Raw genomic sequence first — 23,005 nt, 5'->3', positions numbered from 1 at the left:
TATATGTCAATCGAATCAGCGCCTCTAGAAGGCGCCGTAGGAACTATTTTAAATGTCAAACTCTTGTTACTCGATAGTACCGATTGTAGAGAATCGCGCTACTGCTTACTAATCTACTGAGCAATCTCAATGCATAAGTAAGACTTGACAGAGGTTAAAGTCAATGACTTTATCCTTCAGAATATAAAGATGCGTAGCTCAAAAGCATGAATATACTGCCCCAAAGGTGACCCTTATTGAACGTTTACTAAAGAACTCGCTATAAGCGCCCAAAACCAAAGCGTTGCCAGTACTAAAGTCTAATAAAATTACTCGTTATTTTCGGTTATATCCTTCTACAATCATATAACGCGCCTATCCACAGCATTACATACATAGGTATCATATCTACGGCCCTACAATTATTACATTCTTGTCACAGGAAAAATCTCTTTGCTCTATAAATCTCCTGCTCTATTAGTATTCAACAAAAGAGCGTCGCTCTAGCCCTAAATTACCACCAAAAAAACATAATTTCCATTGAGACATTTGTCCCAAATATATGCCTTTGCCCTTGACCTCAGGAAGTCGACACTTTATTAGTTTAGAAATATAGGTTTGAACTTGAAATACTTCGGCGAATAGCAACTATAAAAGGGCATACCTTAAATTTATATGCCCTTGATAGAGTAAGGCACACCACGGCTTAAGGGCGGGCTTAATACGCACTGATAAAAATCGGCTTGAAGGGTTTATGGCACTTTAATTTATTTTACAACAAAACATACGTTATTGTAATTAATTCGTTTGTAATTTTAATTACAGCTATTAATAACATGTGTTGGGAGACATTAAAGACAATAAAGAAATGATTAAAGTATTTAATTAGTCATTTAGATTTTTTATTTATGAGTAATTATATGATTTTACCTTATCTGCACGTAGTAGTCGCATTAATTCACGTTATAAATTGATTATTAATGTAAGTTTTGTACTTCAGTTGTCAACATAATTATCTAGGTAAACCAATATTTTGAAGTAATATTAGGCATAATATACATAACAAGCAATAAACATGTAACAATCGGATAGTAACAACTAATAAAGAAGCAAGAAAGAAAAGAGTTATCCTCGTATAATTTTTATATCTCATAAATGTAATGCCACTCATAAAAACGTTCATATAAACTCGAGCATAGTAATACTCCGCTTAATTCTTTCAACATGCAAGGAACCTATACAATTTTGCATTCTCCGAATTCCCAAATATGGCCTGAAATACTTTTTCATCAATAAATCACACGCAATTAAAAGTAAGTCAAGGAGAGCTTAAAGCTATTCATCGGCTGAAATACCTTAGAGTTGAAAGCTCATTCGTCATGAGACGTGGCGGTAAAAACTGAAAGAAATACGACCTCCTTCAAGCCAAGTTATGTACGAACTATTTACTATTTAAAAATGCTTTCCAGACGCTTATTATGCTCAGGTAGCGTTGCTCAAAGATTTTATGAGTCCTTGCAGAATTAAATTTGTGTAATACGCAGGAGACGGAGTATTTATTTGTAGGTGATAACAAAATGAGTTGAGTTTGTGTTTGTTTTATTATTAGAGGAAAGAATTTATTGATTTAACGCAAGGGTTTTGGGAGAGGTGAACGTGTCATAATTTCCAACTCTGTCTCCTTGGTATTGTTTAAGATATGAAGTATTTTCAAATAACCTTTCTTGTTCGGTTTACCCTCTTTCATCTAGTCTATTGGTCTTCATTAACTAGTATTACGTCCTTATCGTTGATATGCATTCACATACATGTTATACATCCATCGACGTTTATGACAATTTTGTACAAGCCTCTAGTTGAGAAACGATGTCTCATGGAATACTTGCACGAAATACTTATTACATCTATTTATTAGGTACATGAGCTGTGCTCGAACTAAACTACCCATTAAATATTGTAGGCTTCTGCGCTTTGGCGGTAAAAAGTACTATTTACCTTACATGGTTCGTATTGATTGGTATCCTCCATTTAGAAATTAATAGGGAATTTGTGTCGGTACGTTGCATGTTTCGATTTAAAGGTTAAGTGCTATGCGCAATATGTGCACTCGGCTAGAAGCGCTGGCTGCATCGTTTTGAAAAAGTTTAAAAGTTCATTACTCCAGCGTTATGCGCCGTTAGCCAGATATTAATATTTTACCTGCTTTTGCATAAATAGAAATGAGGCCATTACTTTACATGAGCACTTTTTCCGATGGCATTGCAGTTGCATATGCCAATGCAATACTAGTACAGGTTGTTATCACCATTATATGTGTTTTGATTTATATCCAGTTGGATTTTATAGAAATAATTTACAGTTGAAAGTGGCCTTTGAACTCAAGACATTGAAAATAAAACAACAGTAGTGGAAATTCTCAAACCCTTTACGAAGCCAAGATACAGAACTACGTCTTAAATACTAATGGACTTTATTCACCGTCCATCCTACTTAAATCCGTACATTGACCGGGGACAATATTAAACGATCGTTATATTCAAGAAAAATGTATTTTCCATATTTAGTAGCTGAAAGCGTGGGCATGTAAAATGGCTTGATGCGAGGGCGTGCCACTGTCGGTAGCGCATGTGAAGTTGCACCTTGAGTGCTACTCAAATATGCCGTGTTTACTTGCGCATACGTTATTAGTTAGTAAGTTTGTTAAAGTGCTGCTCAGGAGGGATGCCATGCATTATGGATATTACGATGCATTTTAATCTCCCTATATTTTCCTTACGAAGTTACCTCTGCATAATTGCATTCCGATTTTCTTTTGCGCAAGACAGAAAATGGGAGAGACTACATAATTCATTCAGAAATAATATAACTGTTTCTTAATAGAAAACGTCGAAAATCACTCTTTTTCTAAGACATTCAGCTTCCATTTAGATAAATCCCGATACTATATGTCCTATCCAAGCTAAGATAGAACTGTGTACATATGTACTTGAACAACATAATGTATCATTCTAATGTGTATTCAGCCCAGTCTCCGTACAAGCAGAAATATTCTCCTCGCCGAACTTTTTCGATTTACGAGATAACAAGAAACAGATAAATTCCTTTTAGGGTACTGAATGTGTACTCAGAAAAAAATGATTGCGGCTTAAAATTGCGAAATAACTTTTCTAGGCTTTTTTAGATTCACTTATCGGGTCGAGCACAATTGAGATTTTAGGTTTAATAAAAGATACCAAAATGTTATTTGTACATTTCACAGATAATGTATGAAGACGGGTTAAAAAACCTCGGTTATTATGTTTGATGAAAGAAAAAACGACTTCTTAGTAGATGAGTTAGTATAAAAAAGTACGCTGATATTGAACATAGCAAAAACCATGTAATCGCATTTCTTTTAAAAGCATTCCAACAGCGTAGCAAGTTTGACTGACACACTGACTGCTAACTAATTTGATAAGAGAATGACGCTACATTTCTCTCCTGCCATTTGTTACATTTACAAATGGCATTAAAGAAACAGAATAATTCAGTACAGTGACTCGATCATGTAAAGAGGATGAATGAAAGACGATTAACTAAAAGGATTCACGATTTATTCCACGATTGGTAGACGACTTGACATTACGTTGAAGGGTATTTTACTAATGTCAGCTGTGATTTACAGATTACATTCCCATTGGTAAAGTATTAACAAATAGACGGCCAAATAATGGTATGTAAACTATAGTACTGTAGTTTCGAGGTTCTGCCAACTTTGACGTAATGATAAATACATAATACCGCTTTAAATGATTATTGATAAATTTAAGTTAGAAGGTTTTCAAGCTGCATATCTACATCTGGTTATTTCTTTTGTATTCTTTGAAAGACTGCTTATTCCAATAACGAGCCAATTAAGACCCAGTAAACACCTCCCATGTAAGCATACCTTATTGTTCGCTACGTTCAATACTCTCCATATTTCAAAGGTCAAGTATAATCGATTCCAATCACTATTGAAATTACATTATTCGGGTCCTTACCTTTTGGACAGATTGTCCCTGGGGACGCCTAGCAAAAAATGGATCCTAAACCTAATATTGTTGGAAGCAATCATATTTTGCGTACGGGCTTTAACCCATGATTCCGCACATTTATGTCAAACTTGCATAAAACATCAACTAAACCTTTTACAACCAAAATGAGATCATGCAAATAGTTTTTTGTAACGAACATGTACTTTTGCATTTTCATGTTCAATAACCTTCGCGTTAGATCTTTATCGAGACTTTTTTCAGAATTCTGTAGACCCATCAATTACATTTTGAGCTCTGCCATATGAATTTCAGATTTATTGGTTACTGTTTTGGAGGACGGTATATGAGTTATGGCTTTACGTTCAATATGGGCAGATCGTCAATAAAATAACTACTAAAGAGGTGAACTTGAGCTCCTAATTGATTGCTATACGGAGTTTTGGAAGTCGACAAATAACATTGGTCGGGTGACAAGGTGAATAGAAAATTGGATAAAGTTCTATCAGACATTTTTATGAGTTTCACTTTTAACTTCAGTAAGTAAATCGAGTCGTAAACCTTTTCCATCCAGGTTTTCTACAAATAAAATACATTTACACCGCAATGCCTGACATTGAATAGTGTGGTTCAGTGTGAACAACCTCATTATATTATGAAGAACATTTGTCTGAACCAAGACCGTGGGTGGTACTGAATCCGGACTTGTGTATGTTGAAGTGATATAAACGATGCCATAGCAATTTATTCCGAGAGCATTTGACACCAACGGTCAATCCCTTCGGACTCCAGTAGATTATAAATGCCTTAATTTGTATCCTATCCGTCATGTCATTGATGTAATAGAACATTTTAAATACAAAGAAGCCATTAATGTACTCATACCACGAGTATTATCTTATTTTGTACAGAGTTATGTGACAAAGTTTCAGTCTAGTTATTTCAGTCGTACAATTTGAATGTATAGTTAAATATTCATACTTGGATCTTTGCATACATTTTGCCATGACAATATGTGTGTTGCGTGCTGCCACTGACATTATAATAAGTGGTATATTCTGTAAGAATTACCTTTTACAAGTATATTTCTGAAGGGGTAAGTTTTTCTTCAGGTTCGCTTCAATCAATCTTCGCTTGACAGTCATTAGTCATTGGTTTAGCAGATGTTTTTGGCGCTGTCCTGGTTTCTTTTTCAGTTTAGGTAACAAATGTATGTGTATTTCGTAAACGATTTTGTCTTGCTTTCAATTTGTTTTTGTACGACTTCTCCGGAGGTTTTTTTTAGCAAAATCCTAAACTGGTTAACTACGGTTTTTCATTTAATGAGATGTAACAAAAATCTGCCAGCTAACGTCGACTTTTACTGAGGGTAAATAAAAGCCAGGTCCAGCTTTAAAAGGTGGCAATTTGGACCTATAATTTTTGCTTCCATTACTCACTACTAGTTTCAACAAGGCTAAAGATCCAAAAAGCATCGCTTACGTATCAATATGACGCTTTCCCATACTAGGCGATATGAGTGACAATACGCAAATGCGTTGGCGATGTTCGAGGCCGTGGAACACGTGCACCGGCTTAAGAACACAATACATGACTTGCCACTGCTAATCTATTGACTACAACACTATTATAGCTTTTATAATGATACTAGTTGACACGTGTGACTCCGCTTACCTACCAACATCATCCCCATTTTAACCTCTTAAGAAGTTATTTGCTAAAAGTAAGTAGCCTATGTCAATTCCATGGGAAGAAGGGAAGATGGGAAGATTCCACGAAAATTCTGCTTGCAGGGATGCAATCAGAATTTTACCAAAACGTGATCTACAGTTTAGACACCAAAGCATAACAGATAGACAGATAGATAGACTTTTATAATATTAAGTTTGGAAGTATGGATATAGAGATCCGAAGGTGTAACCTTTCATGTCTATGTCGCGTGCTTGGTTAGACTCGTGGTGAATTTTTGGCCTGGATGTTTATGCCATATGCGTGAGGCTCTCTATGTTTGTAATTGCTTCTAGCGGCACCAATGATATCGGTAGACTTGAGGTCGTGTGACTTGCGACCTTACCTTTCTGTGCTGTTGGAAATAAAAGTAATTTGTCCAAATGTTATCGATGACTGTTAAAAACCGGTTAAAGTTGCTACTGTAGAAAATAAAAAAAATACTTAATCAATTTCGTCTTCTGGGGTGCTGTTCCTAAATCCGAGTAACCTGAGATGATATTACATACCTTTAGTTCATACAAAACGCTAAAGTGTATTCCTCTGTCCCAGAAATTATATCCAGATTTCATTGCTTTACGAATATTGCTATATAAGGTTATTCATTCAAAATTTTACGTCCCATCAAGCACTTCCTGAAACTGACACGTTCATAAAGCAATATCTGTCGATCGTAACATGTTGATTTATGTCAGTCTTAGTTCTACACTTGACAGGATTCCTCGTACAGCAATAGATATTTCAGTTTATCGCGTCTACGTCGAGAAACTTTGCCTAGTGTTTCGCTTTGTTGATTATTTCGGCCCTGAATTAACAGCCAAGACGTAGCAGAAGGTAACACGAATACGAAGGTTGTTGGGTCTGTGTGCACTATGCCTTACAGTCTAGTTATAAACTTTCCGTAACTTGTGAGGAGTGAATTATGTCACCTTTTCAACGTAGCTTTGTGTCTGATTGTTGAATGATTTGGTATATACGTCTCTATGCAAAATTTTAATGATCAGCTTGATATAAAAGAACATTTTTGCACCTTAATTGGATACTTAGGTTTACAGACTTAAGATGACAAAGTCCTCACAGACTACGGTCCAATTAGGCTTAGCCTTCACAGTAGGTAGGCCCTTCAGCACCTGATTAACGCCGTCTGCGATGTCCCAGTGAATTTAGGGTCTATTTGTGATCCTTTTATAGTCCAGAAGCGGGAGTAATCTTCTTGATTAAAGCAATAAATTTTCGCTTCAATTGCGACGTTCAGTACATTTTTCGCTGCTGAAAAGTGTTATTGTGTCTACCCCGGTTCGTAGTCTTGAAATAATAATGCTGTACAGGCGGCCTTTACATTTTTACTTACTTTTGTCTACGGCTCCACGTGCCCTGCCAATGAAGCTTTATTCGAATAAAAGTACCCTTATTCTATTTTAGTGGGTATATGGCCACTACCCACTGGCTGGTAAGACTCAACGTATTCAATGAACTATAAAATCCATTCAAGCGTTACAATAACTCGAGTAATAGACCTATAATACATCTTTTCAATTGCCATACAGTGTAGGTTTAATTCATAGCACACCTGATTCGTCTTTTCAAAACAAAAAACAGACAACAACATGACCTTCACAACGATTCAAAACCTCGTTAAACATTAATTCCCATTAGTTTTGCTGAACGAACACCATGAAGCGTCAAGGTTGTTCGTCAAGTGCTGTAGACCACTGAAATAGGTGTAATTTCCTATTCAAGTGGTACACATGCAACAGAGGTGCGGCGCAAGTGTCAGCGTGGCCTTGGTTACGTAAGCGTATGCAAACTTAGGGCGTGGCCCAAGGACGAGCGCTCGCGATTCGCTCATTACCATCGATGGACGTTTGTCCGTGGGTTTTTATTGGCTATTAGTAATGTTAGTTCCGTTTCACGAGTGCCGTTTTATGTTACAGCGCGTAAGTTGTTTGTGATGAGGCTATTTCCGATTTTGCTCAAACACAGGCCTTTATCTGTGAATTTTTATCCGAAACGGATATGATATTGGAAGCTCGGGTCGGGTCAAATCATGTCGGTGACACGCAGAATTCTAAACAGGGAATTTATCCGGATATTCCCTAATCTCCTCATTTGTAGCCGTCACGAAACGAAAGGAAAAACTTTCGTCTCTTTGTCTGCGAAATACGACTTTTAGAAGACGAATTCCTTTGTTTATTTAACTGTGATTATGTTAACAACTTGTTAGTTATAAATTGAAGAATGTAATTTCCAAAACATTATTTCGTTTTCGATGACTTGACCAAAACAAGTGACAAGTTAACATACCGCGAACATTACTCATACTTAGTTATACCGTGAACCAAATACATCATTGTTATGTTGACAAGGTCCCACACAGTCAATATTACGTAATTGCTGACATGACATATTTTTGACGTGATTATTCAATTGAGAAGCGAATAAAACGCTGTATTTCAAGGTAGACATATCAACGGTACCATCAAAAATTTATTCGACTAGTCTGATTACCTTAAGCGTAATTTTCTACAGTCTGTACTATCGAGTATCTAGAGTTTGACATTTAAAATTACTGCAAAAATGGTTCCTTACGACGCCCGCTGGGGGCGTTGATTTTCGTACAAAATTTATCGATAACTAGCTATTCGATACCGATTATCGTGATACTGATCTTTATAATATTAAAATACCCACTCTTTCTAAAGGGAAGCTAGTGCTTCTGAGGCAAACAGGTATACACGATCATTAGCCATCGTTCGTGACTATCCCTGATTAGTTAACTACATTTATCTAGTTAAGATCACAGGATGTCGTTGCGTGTTAGATGCAAACGGGATCACATATATCTTCGTTAAAATCTGTAATCACATCATCCTGTTGTTATGAAAATCTAGGTATTAAATTATAAATACTGCCCCCGACATTTGAAAAGACGCATTTAACAATTTTTTCGAAACCGAGTTATATATATATATTGCCGGAATCAGCCAAAAAAGCGGACCTACCCATATTTTTTATATTTTTTGATGTCCTTCCATTACAGTTTTAGTTTAGTAGACGCTTTTACACCTGTTTGAAGCTTAATTTTTTCTCAATTTCTACTTCTTGTTAGATCCGTCTTTTCAACTATCAGGGTCGGGATATTACCAGTTTTATTCGTAGAGATCGGTCTCCATGTTTTCGTCCATTAATGTTCATGATGCAATATCCACCGGTAGTGTTCCGTATCTTGTGACTGGAGCTGCAATTTTGCACGTGGTGCTCACTGCTGTGGAGGCAATTATATACACTTGACGTGACCGGCCATGTTACCAACTTTTATAGCATGGTAGCTTTTAAAAGACCTTTGGTGACGTCTATTTCAGGTGAACTTTAACCATCGTTAGTTAACTTGGTTTGCAGATTAATCATGACGCTACTATCGAGAGTTTCTATTTAGATTTTCGTTTAAATATAATTAAAAATGTTATCTCAATCCTCATATAAAGGAAATCTGTCTTATGGCAAGCAAATAGCAGTTGGCCACAGATCGTATTTAGGGTGACTATTTTTTCTATTCTTTCTTATGGTTAGTGGTCAACCTGGTGTCAAAGTTGTTCTAGCCGACCGAAAGAACTTTGACTTAAGGTCCTGAAAAATGAAGGTAATCGACTGTCAATAACAATTTTCGTTATTGTGAATATGGATACTCTGAAACTCGAAATAGAATGCCATATATGCAATGCAGTTCTGAAAACAGTTAGATGATACATTTACACCAAGTACAAATCCTACCAAAAATATTACCGTCTGTATACGTCTTAACGTTTTCAGAAAGTGTCCATTAGTAAGCTCCGTTGTAAATTGCGAGAGATTACAGTTTGTTTTAATTATGATAAGGGAAACGCTTTTAGTGTTAAATCTTATAAGAGGATTTTAGCTCGTCTTAATTTTATTCCGCCGCTTCAACCATTTACGGCTCGCCGTTCGTTTTCGTTACTGTTAATATTTCAGGATAATATTCTTTACCAAAATAGAATAATCTCTTTTATAATAAAGACATAATATTTTATCTTAAGTATCGCTTGCTCGCCTAATGCCTATACTTGGGAAAACGAAGCATTATATAGCCAAAAATATGTGTTTCTGCCCGAAAAACCACCTTTTAAAATTTGTCTGATAAAAGCAAGCCTCTATAATTCCTTGGACTGATACATTTGGACGGTAAGTATATCCCCTGGCTACACTTCATCCAAACAAAGTGTCAGAGCGGTTCAGTTTGTAGCCGAGAGACCTCATCGCAAACACCAAGTTATTGCCAACTCGAGACTGAATATAACGTACATGTAAGTCCTACAAACTGATCGAACTAAACGCGGTTCTGCTAATTGATTTATAAATTTCATTCCACAAGTTTTCTCTCAGTATTTGCTCTCTATTCAATGTGATTTTCTAGAAACTAATTAATAAAATAGAACAGCACCGAGGCTTATAAGTTATTGAAGGTACAAGATAATTAAACGCTTGGAATCTGCTGTTATAGAAGAAGGTATATTGAACTGAAAAGATTTTAATTAGTATACGTAAGAAAAGTAATGGCAGGTAATATTTTTCTTAATAAAAATATTGGCAAATATTTCCAATTTTCTTCCGTTACACAGATCCTGTCAATAGACGTTAGATTTATGGCAAATCATTGGCATTGCTCCATTTTCGTGGTTTTTTGTATTTGTAACAAACGTCCGTCTCGTATTTCACGAACAATTGGATTCTACTCCGTCCAATGTAATTCAAGGGCGAGGGTGTTTGTAACCTTACCCAAGTTCATTACCGTGACGCGTGAACGGTTCACTGTGAACCTCTAACTCTGAATAATATATGTACCAGCTCGACATTAAAACGTCTGCGATATAACTGCACCACTTTTTTTCTGTCTGCGAACCATAAAAATCGAATTTTGGTGAACGTTTTAAGGTAATAAACTGTTAGATACGATGTCAACAAGTTTTTATGCTTCTTTTTTAAATGTCTGTGTAGATTTGGAGTTAGCACGATTGATTTTTACTTTAGTATCGAGTCGTAATGCGTTTGCCGCGGGGTGAAGCGCCTGAATATTGAGACGTTGCAATAGCTAGTAGATAGAGAACCAGACTTATCTTGAGTCATTTGCTACAAACACGTTACTTTAGTTCAAGATACATTTTGATCAGACTGATCAAACGTAGCTCCTAAACGTACTTCCACTGGGCACAATTTTTTCGATATAGACTATAATTATATTTAATACCTACTGTTGGTTTGCGAACTATAACGTAGTTAGCTAATGGAGTTTCAGAAAACAATAAAGTTTTATTCGTGTTCTTCAAATCAAAGTTCCAGAAGTTGTTCAATATTTGGCAATTTGTAAGTGACATTATGTTGTCAGGATAACAGATTGAAACTAACTAAAGGATCTTCTCTTGAAACTTATGTACGCACGATACATAACGTTCATCAATCACCAAATGCTTTAGTTTCTCCTTGTACCTAATTACATTTCAAGTCCCCAACAAACTTGTACACGCGACCAAATTTATTATTTAACAGATTCGCCTTTGAGTTTGCGTAATAAAATATTATGTTTACGGTTAACTGTAACCATATTAGTTTAAATTATATGAGTATTATGTAAGGACATGAAAGCTAAACGTATAAATGGCTGGGTGTCTCATGTGATAAACACCGAAATAGAATTACGAGCGAAGGAGAATATATCTACAATTTTACATAGAATATGTTTTAGTTGTCAACGTTGCTTAACTTTGACCATATTGCAGTAAGTCTAATCCATGCTTGATACTATATTGTCACTAATTTATCTTTATTTCGGTGTTGCAATAGTAAAGGCTATTTAATTTACATTTATACTGCTACTAGACGGTACTTCTAAATGTGGTTGCATGGAAAATAACTATTTAAACTACCCCTGCACCTTTTCGAAGGGTCTAGCATTTGGCAAGTTGCGGCAATAGTAGAGCTTATTACCGTTCACCGGGCACAATTCCAAACTTTGAGATTTTTGAGCAAGGTTCAATAACCTTTCATCTCTCTTGATCGAAACACATTTCTGCAAGATCTTAATACCCGGCAAAGCCTTATCAGATTTTCAGTCTACTCCGAAGGTCGCACGTGGCTGAACTATAGTAAAACTTGTACTATAAAGATTTGTAATACTATTTACAACAGTATATCACTACAACCGGTATCGTAGAAAAAGAAAAAACCTCGTTGGTAGGAGCAGTTGTGTAGAAATAGCAACAACGACTGTTCAACATGCGATCACACTTGCAAGTCACAAGGTATTAATTTTCTATTTCACGACGTTTTGCTATTAAGCTTTGCGTATCTATCATGAAATGCGGTAGTTTTTTTCTCTCTCTTTCTCTCTCTTCCATGCTATGAAATGCGGTCTTTTTTCACTGTAGGAATATTTTATATCGTACAAACTTATTTCTTGTTGTTGAGCAATACGTTTTGTTAAAAGTTTTTGTAAGTTTAGTTATCAGATTTACTTTTTTCAAAGCGTATTTAAAAGAAAAGGATAGATGATATTTTATTTTACTATAGTTTCTTCCGTCTTTACGTGCTGAAATTCTGTTGGTCTAAAGATGCAATTATCTTATACGCTTTCTCGTCAGAAATTAAAATTTCGTTAATTTATGCTGGCCAAACTGTACCCATTAGTAAATCAAGTAGATGCTCTCCATCCAAAGTGACGAGGGTTGCAAAGTTGTTTAACTTTGAAGAAGATTCCAGCGCTAAATTACTTGGTAAATGCAGATTAAGTTGTGTTTGATGTTTGCGTACACGACATTCACGGTAATTGTCTCAAGTTTCTAGGCCGCAGATCAACTTCTGATGAGTTCTCTTTCAATTTGTTTGTGCTTTATGTTGTTCTATTTAAAGAAAATACGGTCTGTTTGTTTCTTTGTCATTTTCAAGCGTCGCTATTTATCTGAATGACAGCGTTTTCTTATTCAGACCATAATTTTACCAAGTCAAAATACTTGATGATATTCTAGGTAGTAATAGTAATAATACTTTACTGGACAAATAACAATGTTAATTATGATCGATAATGGCTGCTATAGTCATATAACTGTGTTACAGCCACTAACGCCCACCTCGAGAAAAAATTGTGGCACTTGGCAGATGCAAACCAATGGTTAGGATATTGAGGAAATATCGTTTTATATTGACATCTATGACATCTGCGATATACAGTTAAGACAGACAAGTTAAATAGCTAACAGTACAGTCATTTCTTGTTTTATTACTTTAACACATAAGTACCAGCCATAAAATATAGACAGATACTTCCATGAACTGTAAATAAATTGCAGACTCTTCAAACTATTCCAGCCTCCCACCTAACTTGACAACTGACAAGTTATCTATAAGTGGTGATAAATTATAAATTGTTATACGTAACAAATATCCTATAAACGTCACTTATAATCGTTTTTGTGAACAGATCGATTGAGGAGCCTCTAATGGCCCAATAAATATCCCTTTTATACATTTAATAGCGCTATCTGAATTAATTCTCCCCTCTAGTGCTAGTTTTACAATTCACGTTTTATACTTTTTGGGGTCGTTTGTTCTAAATATCTATTCAATTTATAAAACATGATTAGTTTACCAATCACGCAATAATATTTATTGCTTCTAGAAAAATCTAAGTAAGCTAGACTACAATAATTTTGTTGGTTCAATATTTTTGTTTTTGCAAATTCGATACTTATCTTTGATTTAATCGGTAGTTAATATCTTTTGTTCATGTTATTGCGATATGAGTAGACATAAGCGCGTATTTTTCTTATCGTTCCTTTCTACGTCATAAAGGACGAAAGGTAATGTAGTATAAACATAACGATCACATTACGACACGTCTCTTGTACATTAACACATGTGTATTTCACGAAAATGGACGGCTAATGTGTTAGAATTTCACCTATTTCTTTGTACAACGATGTAGAGAATATATCGTCCGTGACGTGAGCTAGATAATACGAATCGGTTTACTTTGTAATCGGGCTGTCCGAGTGCATCGGATAATCTCTTGTGTGATCGCTTTCACAGTCACTTACCTGTCGTGATTAGCAATCGCATCTAGTTAGAGCAAATACTCGTGAACTATAGGATACAATCGAGACATCTTTCTGTCCGTGTGATTAAGTTTGGGCTCCTGTTTCTTCACTTATTGACTTTACTGAAATCATTATTTTAAATATCATTCAAACTAAAAAGACATACCAATGTTTCATGACAAGATGTATGGATGAGAATGAAGCAAAAGAAAGTTTGTAAGGATCGTACCAAGTGGCCTTCTCCAGTCACTGCCTACCTGGAAATAGGCATGATTTTATGTACCAAGTGGCATTGGTCTTTGCTCTAAGGGAAAAGGAGTGATTTTGCGCATGTTTCTTTAAAAGAATTTACTCCCATATAAAAAAATCTTGCGAATATAGCTTTTTCGCAAGATTTTTAAGAGATAAGAACTGTAAATCTAGTACATACATTACAAAATAAACATACATTTATCGCGAACGGTTTACACGTGGTGTGCTTATTTTAAACTAGTGAAACACGCAAGGGGTGGATTCCAAGGCGTACGTGTTAATACCCACTTATGTATCTACGCTGCTAAGTTATTTTCCTTTGTGAATATCAAGCTGAAAATTTGCCCCTAAGGAACTTGTACCTTTTGAAGCTTGAAAACTTAGCAAATTTCGTTAGACTACAAATAATGTAAACTTAACTGCACGTTTACCGCAGTGATTAACGTGGTCATCTCGCAATAACCGTAGCGCCCCGGGTGGTGGGTTCGATTCCCATCCGGGACAACTATTTGTGTGATGAACACGAAAATTTATACTGAGCCTAGTATGTTAATCAGTTATCTGGTTACCATAGTACAAGTTCTGCTTAGTTTGAAATCAGATGATCGTGTGTGAGTTGTCCCAAAATATTTATTTATCTGTTATGCATAGAAGTTTTACTTACTTTAATAACTGCTACCTGCATTTAGGTGGATTGAAAAAAAGGCGCCGAAACTTCGAAATATCGGATAGCTTTCTAGCAAATTAAAATTTGATGTTCGTATTTCAGGCAAATTTTAAAAGGTCTCCCATATCGGGTTATTAAAACATGAGTACCATCCAACCCGGTTTCACTTTGTACAGGAATAATATTCTGAATATGATCTTTTGTTCTCATGTAGTATGAGTATATATTGACTATCTCCAATGATACCTCTTGTCCTAAATAAACGCCTCTTACTTCATTCTCTTCACTTGTTTAATGTACTTTTATTTTTGGAGAACCCTTCGAAGGTGTCCTATGAAATAATTATTTTCTAAGATAGCTTTTAGGCTGACATGGGAAGATAAAATGATGAATCGATATAATGTATATAGAATAGTATGGGATTAATTATTCACATGATTCAGGAACATTTTGATGATAAGAAAGTTGCCTTTTTTCTCAAGCGTCAATGACCAATGCAATTTAAAGTAAATCATTGTTCAGTTTTCATTTATTTACATAATAATGTAAATATTAAATAATTATTAAATTTTATCATGCTATCCTTAGTTTTGTAACTCGAGGCGGAAACCTTTTTGCTAACAAAATACTCGTTATATTTTACTACTTTAACGCGAGCGTTGTATGTTGAAATAAGTTATCTTTTGCGGCTTCCTTGGTAAGCCTATGCGATGCCCGAATGTGAATGAAGTTAATGTGTTGAAATTCAAAATGGACGAGTCCGTGTTATATTGTAGAATTATCATATCTAAGTGAAAAATCCATTAATAAGTTGAATTTCCTGATACAATAACACGTTCACACGGCACCTGCGCCTTTTAAAAAGTAATATACATGCATTATAAATTAATCTTAAGAAAAGGCAACCATTGTGAAGAATTCTGCACACCTGACACTTGAATCTTGAAAACATGCCAAATAATCTTCATAGTTGACAAGATTTAATCTATTTTACACTAAGAAGAAAACCACGACCAAAACAGCTGACTAATAATGATTAAATTCTAGCTCATTTTATTTTTAATTTGAATTCAACCCATTAATGTCCCACTGCTGGGCAAGGGTCTCCTCCCGTAATTAGGGAGGGTTTAGGCCTTGAGTCCACAACGCTGGCCAAGTGCGGGTAGAGCTCGTTTTATGCTATACTTAAATTATTTTTCTTCTCTTCCAGATAGACTATACTTCGCTACTCTAAAGACGGGCTACAAGCCGAAGCCGACTCGCAACAGCAAGTACTTCCATATAGAAGATGAGATCGTCTACGAGAACTTCTACTTTGACTTCGGGCCTTACCACCTGTGTCATCTGTACCAGTTCTGCAACAAACTCAATGATGAGCTCGAGAGTAATCCGAAGAAGAAGATCGTGTTCTTCTCCAGTAATAATGAAACGCTTAGACTCAACGCTGCATATCTTATTGGGAGTTATCAGGTAAATATAGCCTTATTAGCTTTTGTCCGCGACTTCTTACGCTAGTTTTTTTTTTTTACGGCAAAAAGTATCCAATATCTGATGATATCTAATGACTCGCGCAACTTCGCTTGTGTCACATTAGAGAATTGGTCAAATTTTCCCCTTTTTTGTAACATTTTACACTTACCTTACTGGTACTCTGCTCCTAGTGGTCGTAGCGTGATGATTATATATATAGCCTATAGCCTTCCTGGATAAATGGACTATCTAACACTGAAAGAATTTTTCAAATCGGACCAATAGTTCCTGAGATTAGCGCGTTTAACAAACAAACAAACAAACTCTTCAGCTTTATAATATTAGTATAGATAGATATTAATCCAGGCTATCAACTATCTGTGCCCAAAATTTTGACAAAATCCGTTGAGCAATTTTGGTCTGATTGTGTTACAAACATTCGTAAACATGCAAACTTTCGCATTTATAATATTACATAGATTTGAAATCGTTTCAAATGTTTCGAATCTGTCTATAATAATAATATGTCACTACCCGGTTCTCGTTGCCTTTGTCACATATTGGGGTGGCTCTCTAAAAGCTTGGGAATGAGTCATTTTTGTGAATTGTCGGTTGCTAAGCTAAAATGAGTCACTTCTATTTAACGCGGTTTTATCTATCTATAGTATTCTATAGCGACAAAATAGTTCCTGAAACGAAAGTATTACTCATCGTCCGATGTTGCATTGGTAAAGTATTCGACGAGGAGCTAAAAGCGTAAAATACCCTCATTATTGTAGTCTGACATCTGAGTAGAGAGCCTTGGCATGTATGGTTTATCTAGATTATAATTAATTATTCTGCGTATATCGGAAATTAGCAAAAAAGCATCCGTTTACTGCATTAACCTGCGGGTCACTGATGTTCTAAAATCTGAATTCTGTATACCTTCGTCAGCCGCGATCCTTGCATGCAGTCTTAATTTATCTAAACAAGGATCGATTATTATTTTGTCGATTCAGTTTAACCACTAACATTCCTACGCATATTCCTAAACTCTCAATTTTGCAAGTTGCGTACTTCAAATCCATAAAACCGATTTATTTATCAGCCATTTACGTTAGCAAACACCATAAAAACAATCTTAAACTATCAGATTTTATTGCTCATTGTTAGAGAAGACAAACAAACCAGTAGTTTTGTATGTGATGTGCTCATAACATGTTATCTGGTCCCTATAGTAACATAAGCTGGAGTAATTAGGGGTTGCCGCCGGACGAGATTCCCACGCGGTGACAATTATCCAATGATATCCCACTCTGGGTTCTAAAGATGTAGGATATGTTGTCACTAGGCTTACTCATTGTAGCTTATTGTTTGTTGGTAGAAAATATGTGAGATTCGTAATACAGGTCGGGGATATAACGTGTGTTTTTAATGTATCTCTGCGAAGAAAGTGCTGCAGAAAATGATGATGTTTAATATTTGTAACTATTACAGAAATAACATAACAGTTACTATAGGGGTAGTGGTGTCTACTCTGCAAAAAAACTCCTTGGAACTGGCCGTTAAACTTTATTCTCATATTACGGATATCAATGTATTTATGTGGGAAAATAAACAATTGTACAATGTGTTTTAGTAATAAATATTTATATACATTGAATGGGTTATCGTACAATCCACAACGTTTTCACAGATTACAATAATGATAAAATTGTAATGCTCAAAACAAAATATTAAGAAGGCTTTCAAATGAAAACTTTCCTAAATTTAAATAAGAACAGTAAAGATGTTATTCGATTCGCCAGGTTACAGTAAAATAGTATAGGGTACCCCTTATCGTATGTCCATAATAATCTGTAAGGTTCATAATGTAGATACCTTCTGGATACGTCCTTAAGCCAGTGGAAATTACACGGACTCGGGAGGCCATTCTCACGGGCATTGTCTTAATAGAGAGCTGTTACATAGAGAATATACGATGTCCACCGCCACCTGATACACCAAGCTTTAATTGAAACGTGGGTAGTTGGACACGAAGCAATCATCACATGTGACTCCATTTACTGGGTTATTACACGAACTAATCGCGGCTTGCGTACTTTTTGTACTGTGTTTCAAGTTTTACTAGGAGGCGCCCGTAGCCAGTTGCGCTCACCGGTCGGTAAACGATCTTTGGGTTAAGCAAACCTAGGTGCGGTCATTCCATAGATGGGTGACCGCATAGTGGTAGGAAGGTTTCAATGTAACATTGGTGTGTTTCGTTCGGGATGAGTTCAAATGGATAGGGAAAAGGACCTTAAGTTTCACCTGAGTATTTGACTCTTTAAAGACCGTAGGTGTTGACCAAATTATTTTTCTTATACTTAGATTGATAGCGGATAAAATTACATCCAGCAATTTAATTTGACTTTTATAAGAATGATATTGCAAAGTAGAACGTCGTCGCGTCGGCGTTGAGTTAAAATTAAACTCTTTGAAATATGATAAAGTGGTGCGAGTAATAAAAAAGACTTTTAGATTTCTTTTTCAACCAGCCCTTCCCTTTGTCATAGCTCTTATTATTAAATTGTGATAGCTCGTACATAAATCTGTATTTTTAGATCCAGTTACAGTGATTAACGTCACAGTTTCGTATTTTTGTTGAACTCTGATCAAAACTTATAGATAGTAGCTATTTCAATCTATACTAATATTATAAAGCTGAACAGTTTGTTTGTTTGTTTGAACGCGCTAATCTCGGGAACTACTGGTCCGATTTGAAAAATTCTTTCAGTGTTAGATAGCCCATTTATCGAGGAAGGCTATAGGCTATATATCATCACGCTACGACCAATAAGAGCAGAGTACCAGTGAAAAATGTTACAAAAACGGGGAAAATTATGATTCTCTTATGTGACGCAAGCGAAGTTGCGCGGGTCAGCTAGTCTGTAATAATTTTAATTTCATCATTATTAACGAAAAAGTTACATTTTATTTTGTATTCGTAAAAAAGTCTTTTACGAGTACACGTTTAATAATTTTTCTATAATCCAGTCAAATACCCTATTTACTCGAGTTGAAAATTATGCTACCATATGATATACGAGTATGATTAGCAGATTGATTTTAAAGACAATTAAGAAATATCAAGTTTCTCTCTACTTAGTAACGTTTCACTTAAATACTAGAAAAACAGTAACTAATTACGATTACCTTCCTTACCAACGTTTTGAAGTAATTACTTAGTTTCACTATAGCCTAATAAAGCAATTCCGTTTACACTGTTGTGAGCATAAAAGTTTTACGATCGTAGGTTTATTCTATACAAATAAAGATTATCATATAAGCTCGTATACTGCTATAAAAACTGCCTTTTTTACACTAGGACATGCATCACTATGGTTTGATTCCCGGGACGGGCTAAATGATATTGGTCGTTTCTAATTTATATTAGAACTAGCTGACCCGCGCAACTTCGCTTGCGTCACATAAGAGAATGGGTTATAATTTTCCCCGTTTTTGTAACATATTTTGCTGATACTCTGCTCCTATTGGTCGTAGCGTGATGATATATGTAGCTTATAGCCTTCCTTGATAAATGGGCTATCTATCTAACAAATTATTTTTCAAATCCGACCAGTAGTTCCTGAATTTAGCGCGTTCAAACAAACAAACAAACTCTTCAGCTTTATATATTAGTATAGATATTTCTTAATTAAATAGCAGCCCGGAGTTTGATAACGTGCCCGGTATATTATTATGCCAATAGGCCCATATAATATGAGACTAACATTTTAAATGGCGAAACGTGGTATTTTATACACCTCTGCCTACACCTTCGGGTATTACAGGCGGGATGTATATATGCATAAAAGCTTGTCTAAGTTCAGTTACGTTACTACGTAAAGCTTGAGAGGTCGTTAACGTGAAATACAGATTATTATTTCTCCCTATTAAAACTTGCCTAATTGGGCTGTCACGTTTTTAAATGGGCGGGGTATTATGTTGCGCACGTAATTTTATATTTTGGTGACAAGTGAGTTTATTACTGATTTTTTGGTGGTGTGTTAATTAGAAACGAAATAATGGACAGTGGAGTGTGAATCTTTTGATAAAAACAGAATTATTATATGGACATGAATTTGGTGCTTCTTTTTGGTATCAATTACTTCTGTTTACAAACAATCGTTTACTTTCTTATACACAACAGACAATAATATTATCAAATCCATTTTGTTCTGCTGAACAAGGGTTTTGTAAAGCTACATTTTCAGTGGCGTACTGTCAGTAAGAACGGAAGAAAAATATATCCACCCAGCTATAAACGCCATACAGAAGGAAAAAAAGGTATAAATTGCAGATTAGGTATAGTATCTGTTACTTAACATCCCCCGTTGGTTTTTTTTAATAAATTCAATGTACAGAATTGACCTCTCTACAGATTTATTATAAGTATAGATAAAACACTATTCTACAGGATTTATTAAAAACCTGATCATCCTAGTCAACAAAGGCTTTTTTAAATCGTCTTCTTATTTCTCCAGATAATATACCTGAACTCGAGCCCAGCGGCAGTGTACAAACAACTAACAGACGGCTCTGATTGGTCGCTGCTGAACTTTCGCGACGCGTCTGGTGGACCACCACTCTTTGACATCTCACTCCTGGATGTGCTCCACGGCATCAAGGTGGCGCATGACGCCAGGTTCTTCGACTTCGACCACTTTGATGCTGAACAGTATTTGTTTTATGAGGTAAGAAAGATCGAAGAAGCATGTTTTTTTCTTAAAAAAATGAGTTCAATAGATTTGTAGTGTAATTCTGTAACAGATTTGATCTGACAAGCCACGTCAAAGGCCTTCGGGCGGCTTGAACAACCTAGACACTAGGTTGACCACTAACCATTCGATATGAATGAATGACTGATTTTCTTTAGTTATTTATGCCGTTGATGAATATACTAAAAACTGGATACTATTGTCTGGGTTTTCCAAATATTTGTGTTATAATAACAGATGTAGTTTGAGACGATCCAAATACTCAAAAATTTTGTCAAAAATTATTCTTATTGGTCGCCATTCGGTTGAAAGCAAATTATTTGAAAAACGATTTTACATCGTTATTGACATTGACTTAACACTTTACCTTCCAGAAAGTAGAAAACGGCGATCTCAACTGGATAATTCCTGGGAAAATGCTAGCGTTCTCGGGCCCCCACCACCGGTCGCGCCTGGACCGCGGCTATCCCCTCCACAGCCCAGAGCACTACCACCAATACTTCCGAACACACAAAGTCACCACTATCGTACGGCTGAACAAGAAGTCTTACGACGCCAGGCAGTTCACCGCGCATGGCTTTGAACATCGAGAGCTGTTCTTCGTGGATGGATCCGTGCCATCAGACTTGATCGTGAACAGATTTATAAGGATATCTGAGGCGGCTAAAGGCGCGGTCGCTGTACACTGCAAAGGTGAGATGGATACACAACCAGCTGCTTTATTGTATTAAAAAAAAAAAATAAATAAGAATTGCACTGGTGTCGCAGGGACTTTTACAAACATACAACAACAGACTCTAAGTCCAACCAGGCCCGAAACAACTATTTGTGGATCGCACAAATGCTTTTGTTTTTACCGGCGTGTTGCTAATTAATTTTGAAGAGTACTAATTACCGCAGTATAAAAATGTATTAAGTACCGCTTTACCTAATTACGATTAAGGAAGTAATCAAATAAGAGTGAATTTGTCGGTTCGAAACTGCTCTTGCGCAGTCCATTTCTTTATCCGTCTGCATAAATAAATTTTACCCATTAATGTCCCACTGCTGGGCAAAGGTCTCCTTCCGGAATGAGGGAGGAGTTAGGCCTTGAGTCCACCACGCTAAATTGAATTGTTCTTGTTCTTAATGTGTATTGGCACATATTTTTCATACAAGACATTTTCCGAATCATTAGAGGATCTAATAAAACTTGAAGAACTTTAGTTTTTTCAATGCAAGTAAGTTTTTCTTCCTTATGTTTCAGCTGGCCTGGGCCGCACGGGCACGTTGATAGCATGTTACTTGATGAAACATCACGGGTTCACTGCGCGGGAGTCGATCGCGTGGCTGCGTATATGTAGACCCGGCTCTGTCATCGGACATCAACAGTGGTTCCTTGAGAAGTAAGTAACGAAAACAATTTCAACACACGTTGATTCATAGTAGACCTGCAAACGCCAAATATTCTGGGATAAAAAAATCTAAGATTTACTAACCAATCAATAGCAACCAATTTTTGTTGAAGTAAGATGTGAAAGTTAAAATGACCGTGGCAATGGGTATTTGTTAACGCTCTAAACGGAAATTTGTATTCAATGAACTTTTGTGCCAATTAGAACATATCACGAAACTTATTAGTTCTGACGTATACACATAGATGGCGTTGTACATTGCGTCCACAGCACACGTTATAAGTTATTAGTTCTGGCGTATACCTATAGATGGCATTGTACTTTAATTTACATAAAGTTTACTAATATAATGTTATTTCGTAGTGTGCAGCCGCGTATGCTAGCGGAGGGCGAGTCGTACCGTCGGCGCCACAACATCACGTCTCTGCCGGTGTTCTCGCGCGGCATCTACTGGGACGAGCCGCCGGAGCCCGCGCCTGAACCGCCCGCCAACGACAAGCCTGTGTCGCTGCACTCCATACTTAATACTAACAAGAATGCCACTAATAAAGTAAGTTACTTTTACTTTCTTATGAGTTAGAATAAGGAAATTTGATTCTATTTTGCAGCAGTCGGTAAAAGGTTTACCCTCGCCGTCTAGCAGAGTGTATCAATA

The 23,005-nt window shown here is 36.1% G+C and overlaps 1 protein-coding gene across 1 annotated transcript in view; it reads left to right on the top strand.

Annotated features, from left to right (window-relative positions):
• LOC142984031 (uncharacterized) overlaps positions 1-23,005 on the top strand; it is a 39,637-nt gene that overhangs the window by 9,465 nt on the left and 7,167 nt on the right. The window contains exons 3-7 of the mRNA XM_076131338.1: positions 15,955-16,214; positions 20,723-20,932; positions 21,331-21,649; positions 22,203-22,341; positions 22,714-22,900. Of these exons, the coding sequence (XP_075987453.1) occupies positions 15,955-16,214; positions 20,723-20,932; positions 21,331-21,649; positions 22,203-22,341; positions 22,714-22,900 (1,115 nt within the window). The remainder of the gene's footprint in view (positions 1-15,954; positions 16,215-20,722; positions 20,933-21,330; positions 21,650-22,202; positions 22,342-22,713; positions 22,901-23,005) is intronic.

The sequence above is a fragment of the Anticarsia gemmatalis genome, chromosome 25, assembly GCF_050436995.1.
Source record: "Anticarsia gemmatalis isolate Benzon Research Colony breed Stoneville strain chromosome 25, ilAntGemm2 primary, whole genome shotgun sequence".
Classification (NCBI taxonomy): Eukaryota; Metazoa; Arthropoda; class Insecta; order Lepidoptera; family Erebidae; genus Anticarsia; species Anticarsia gemmatalis.
This window is presented reverse-complemented; position numbering and strand designations above follow the sequence as displayed.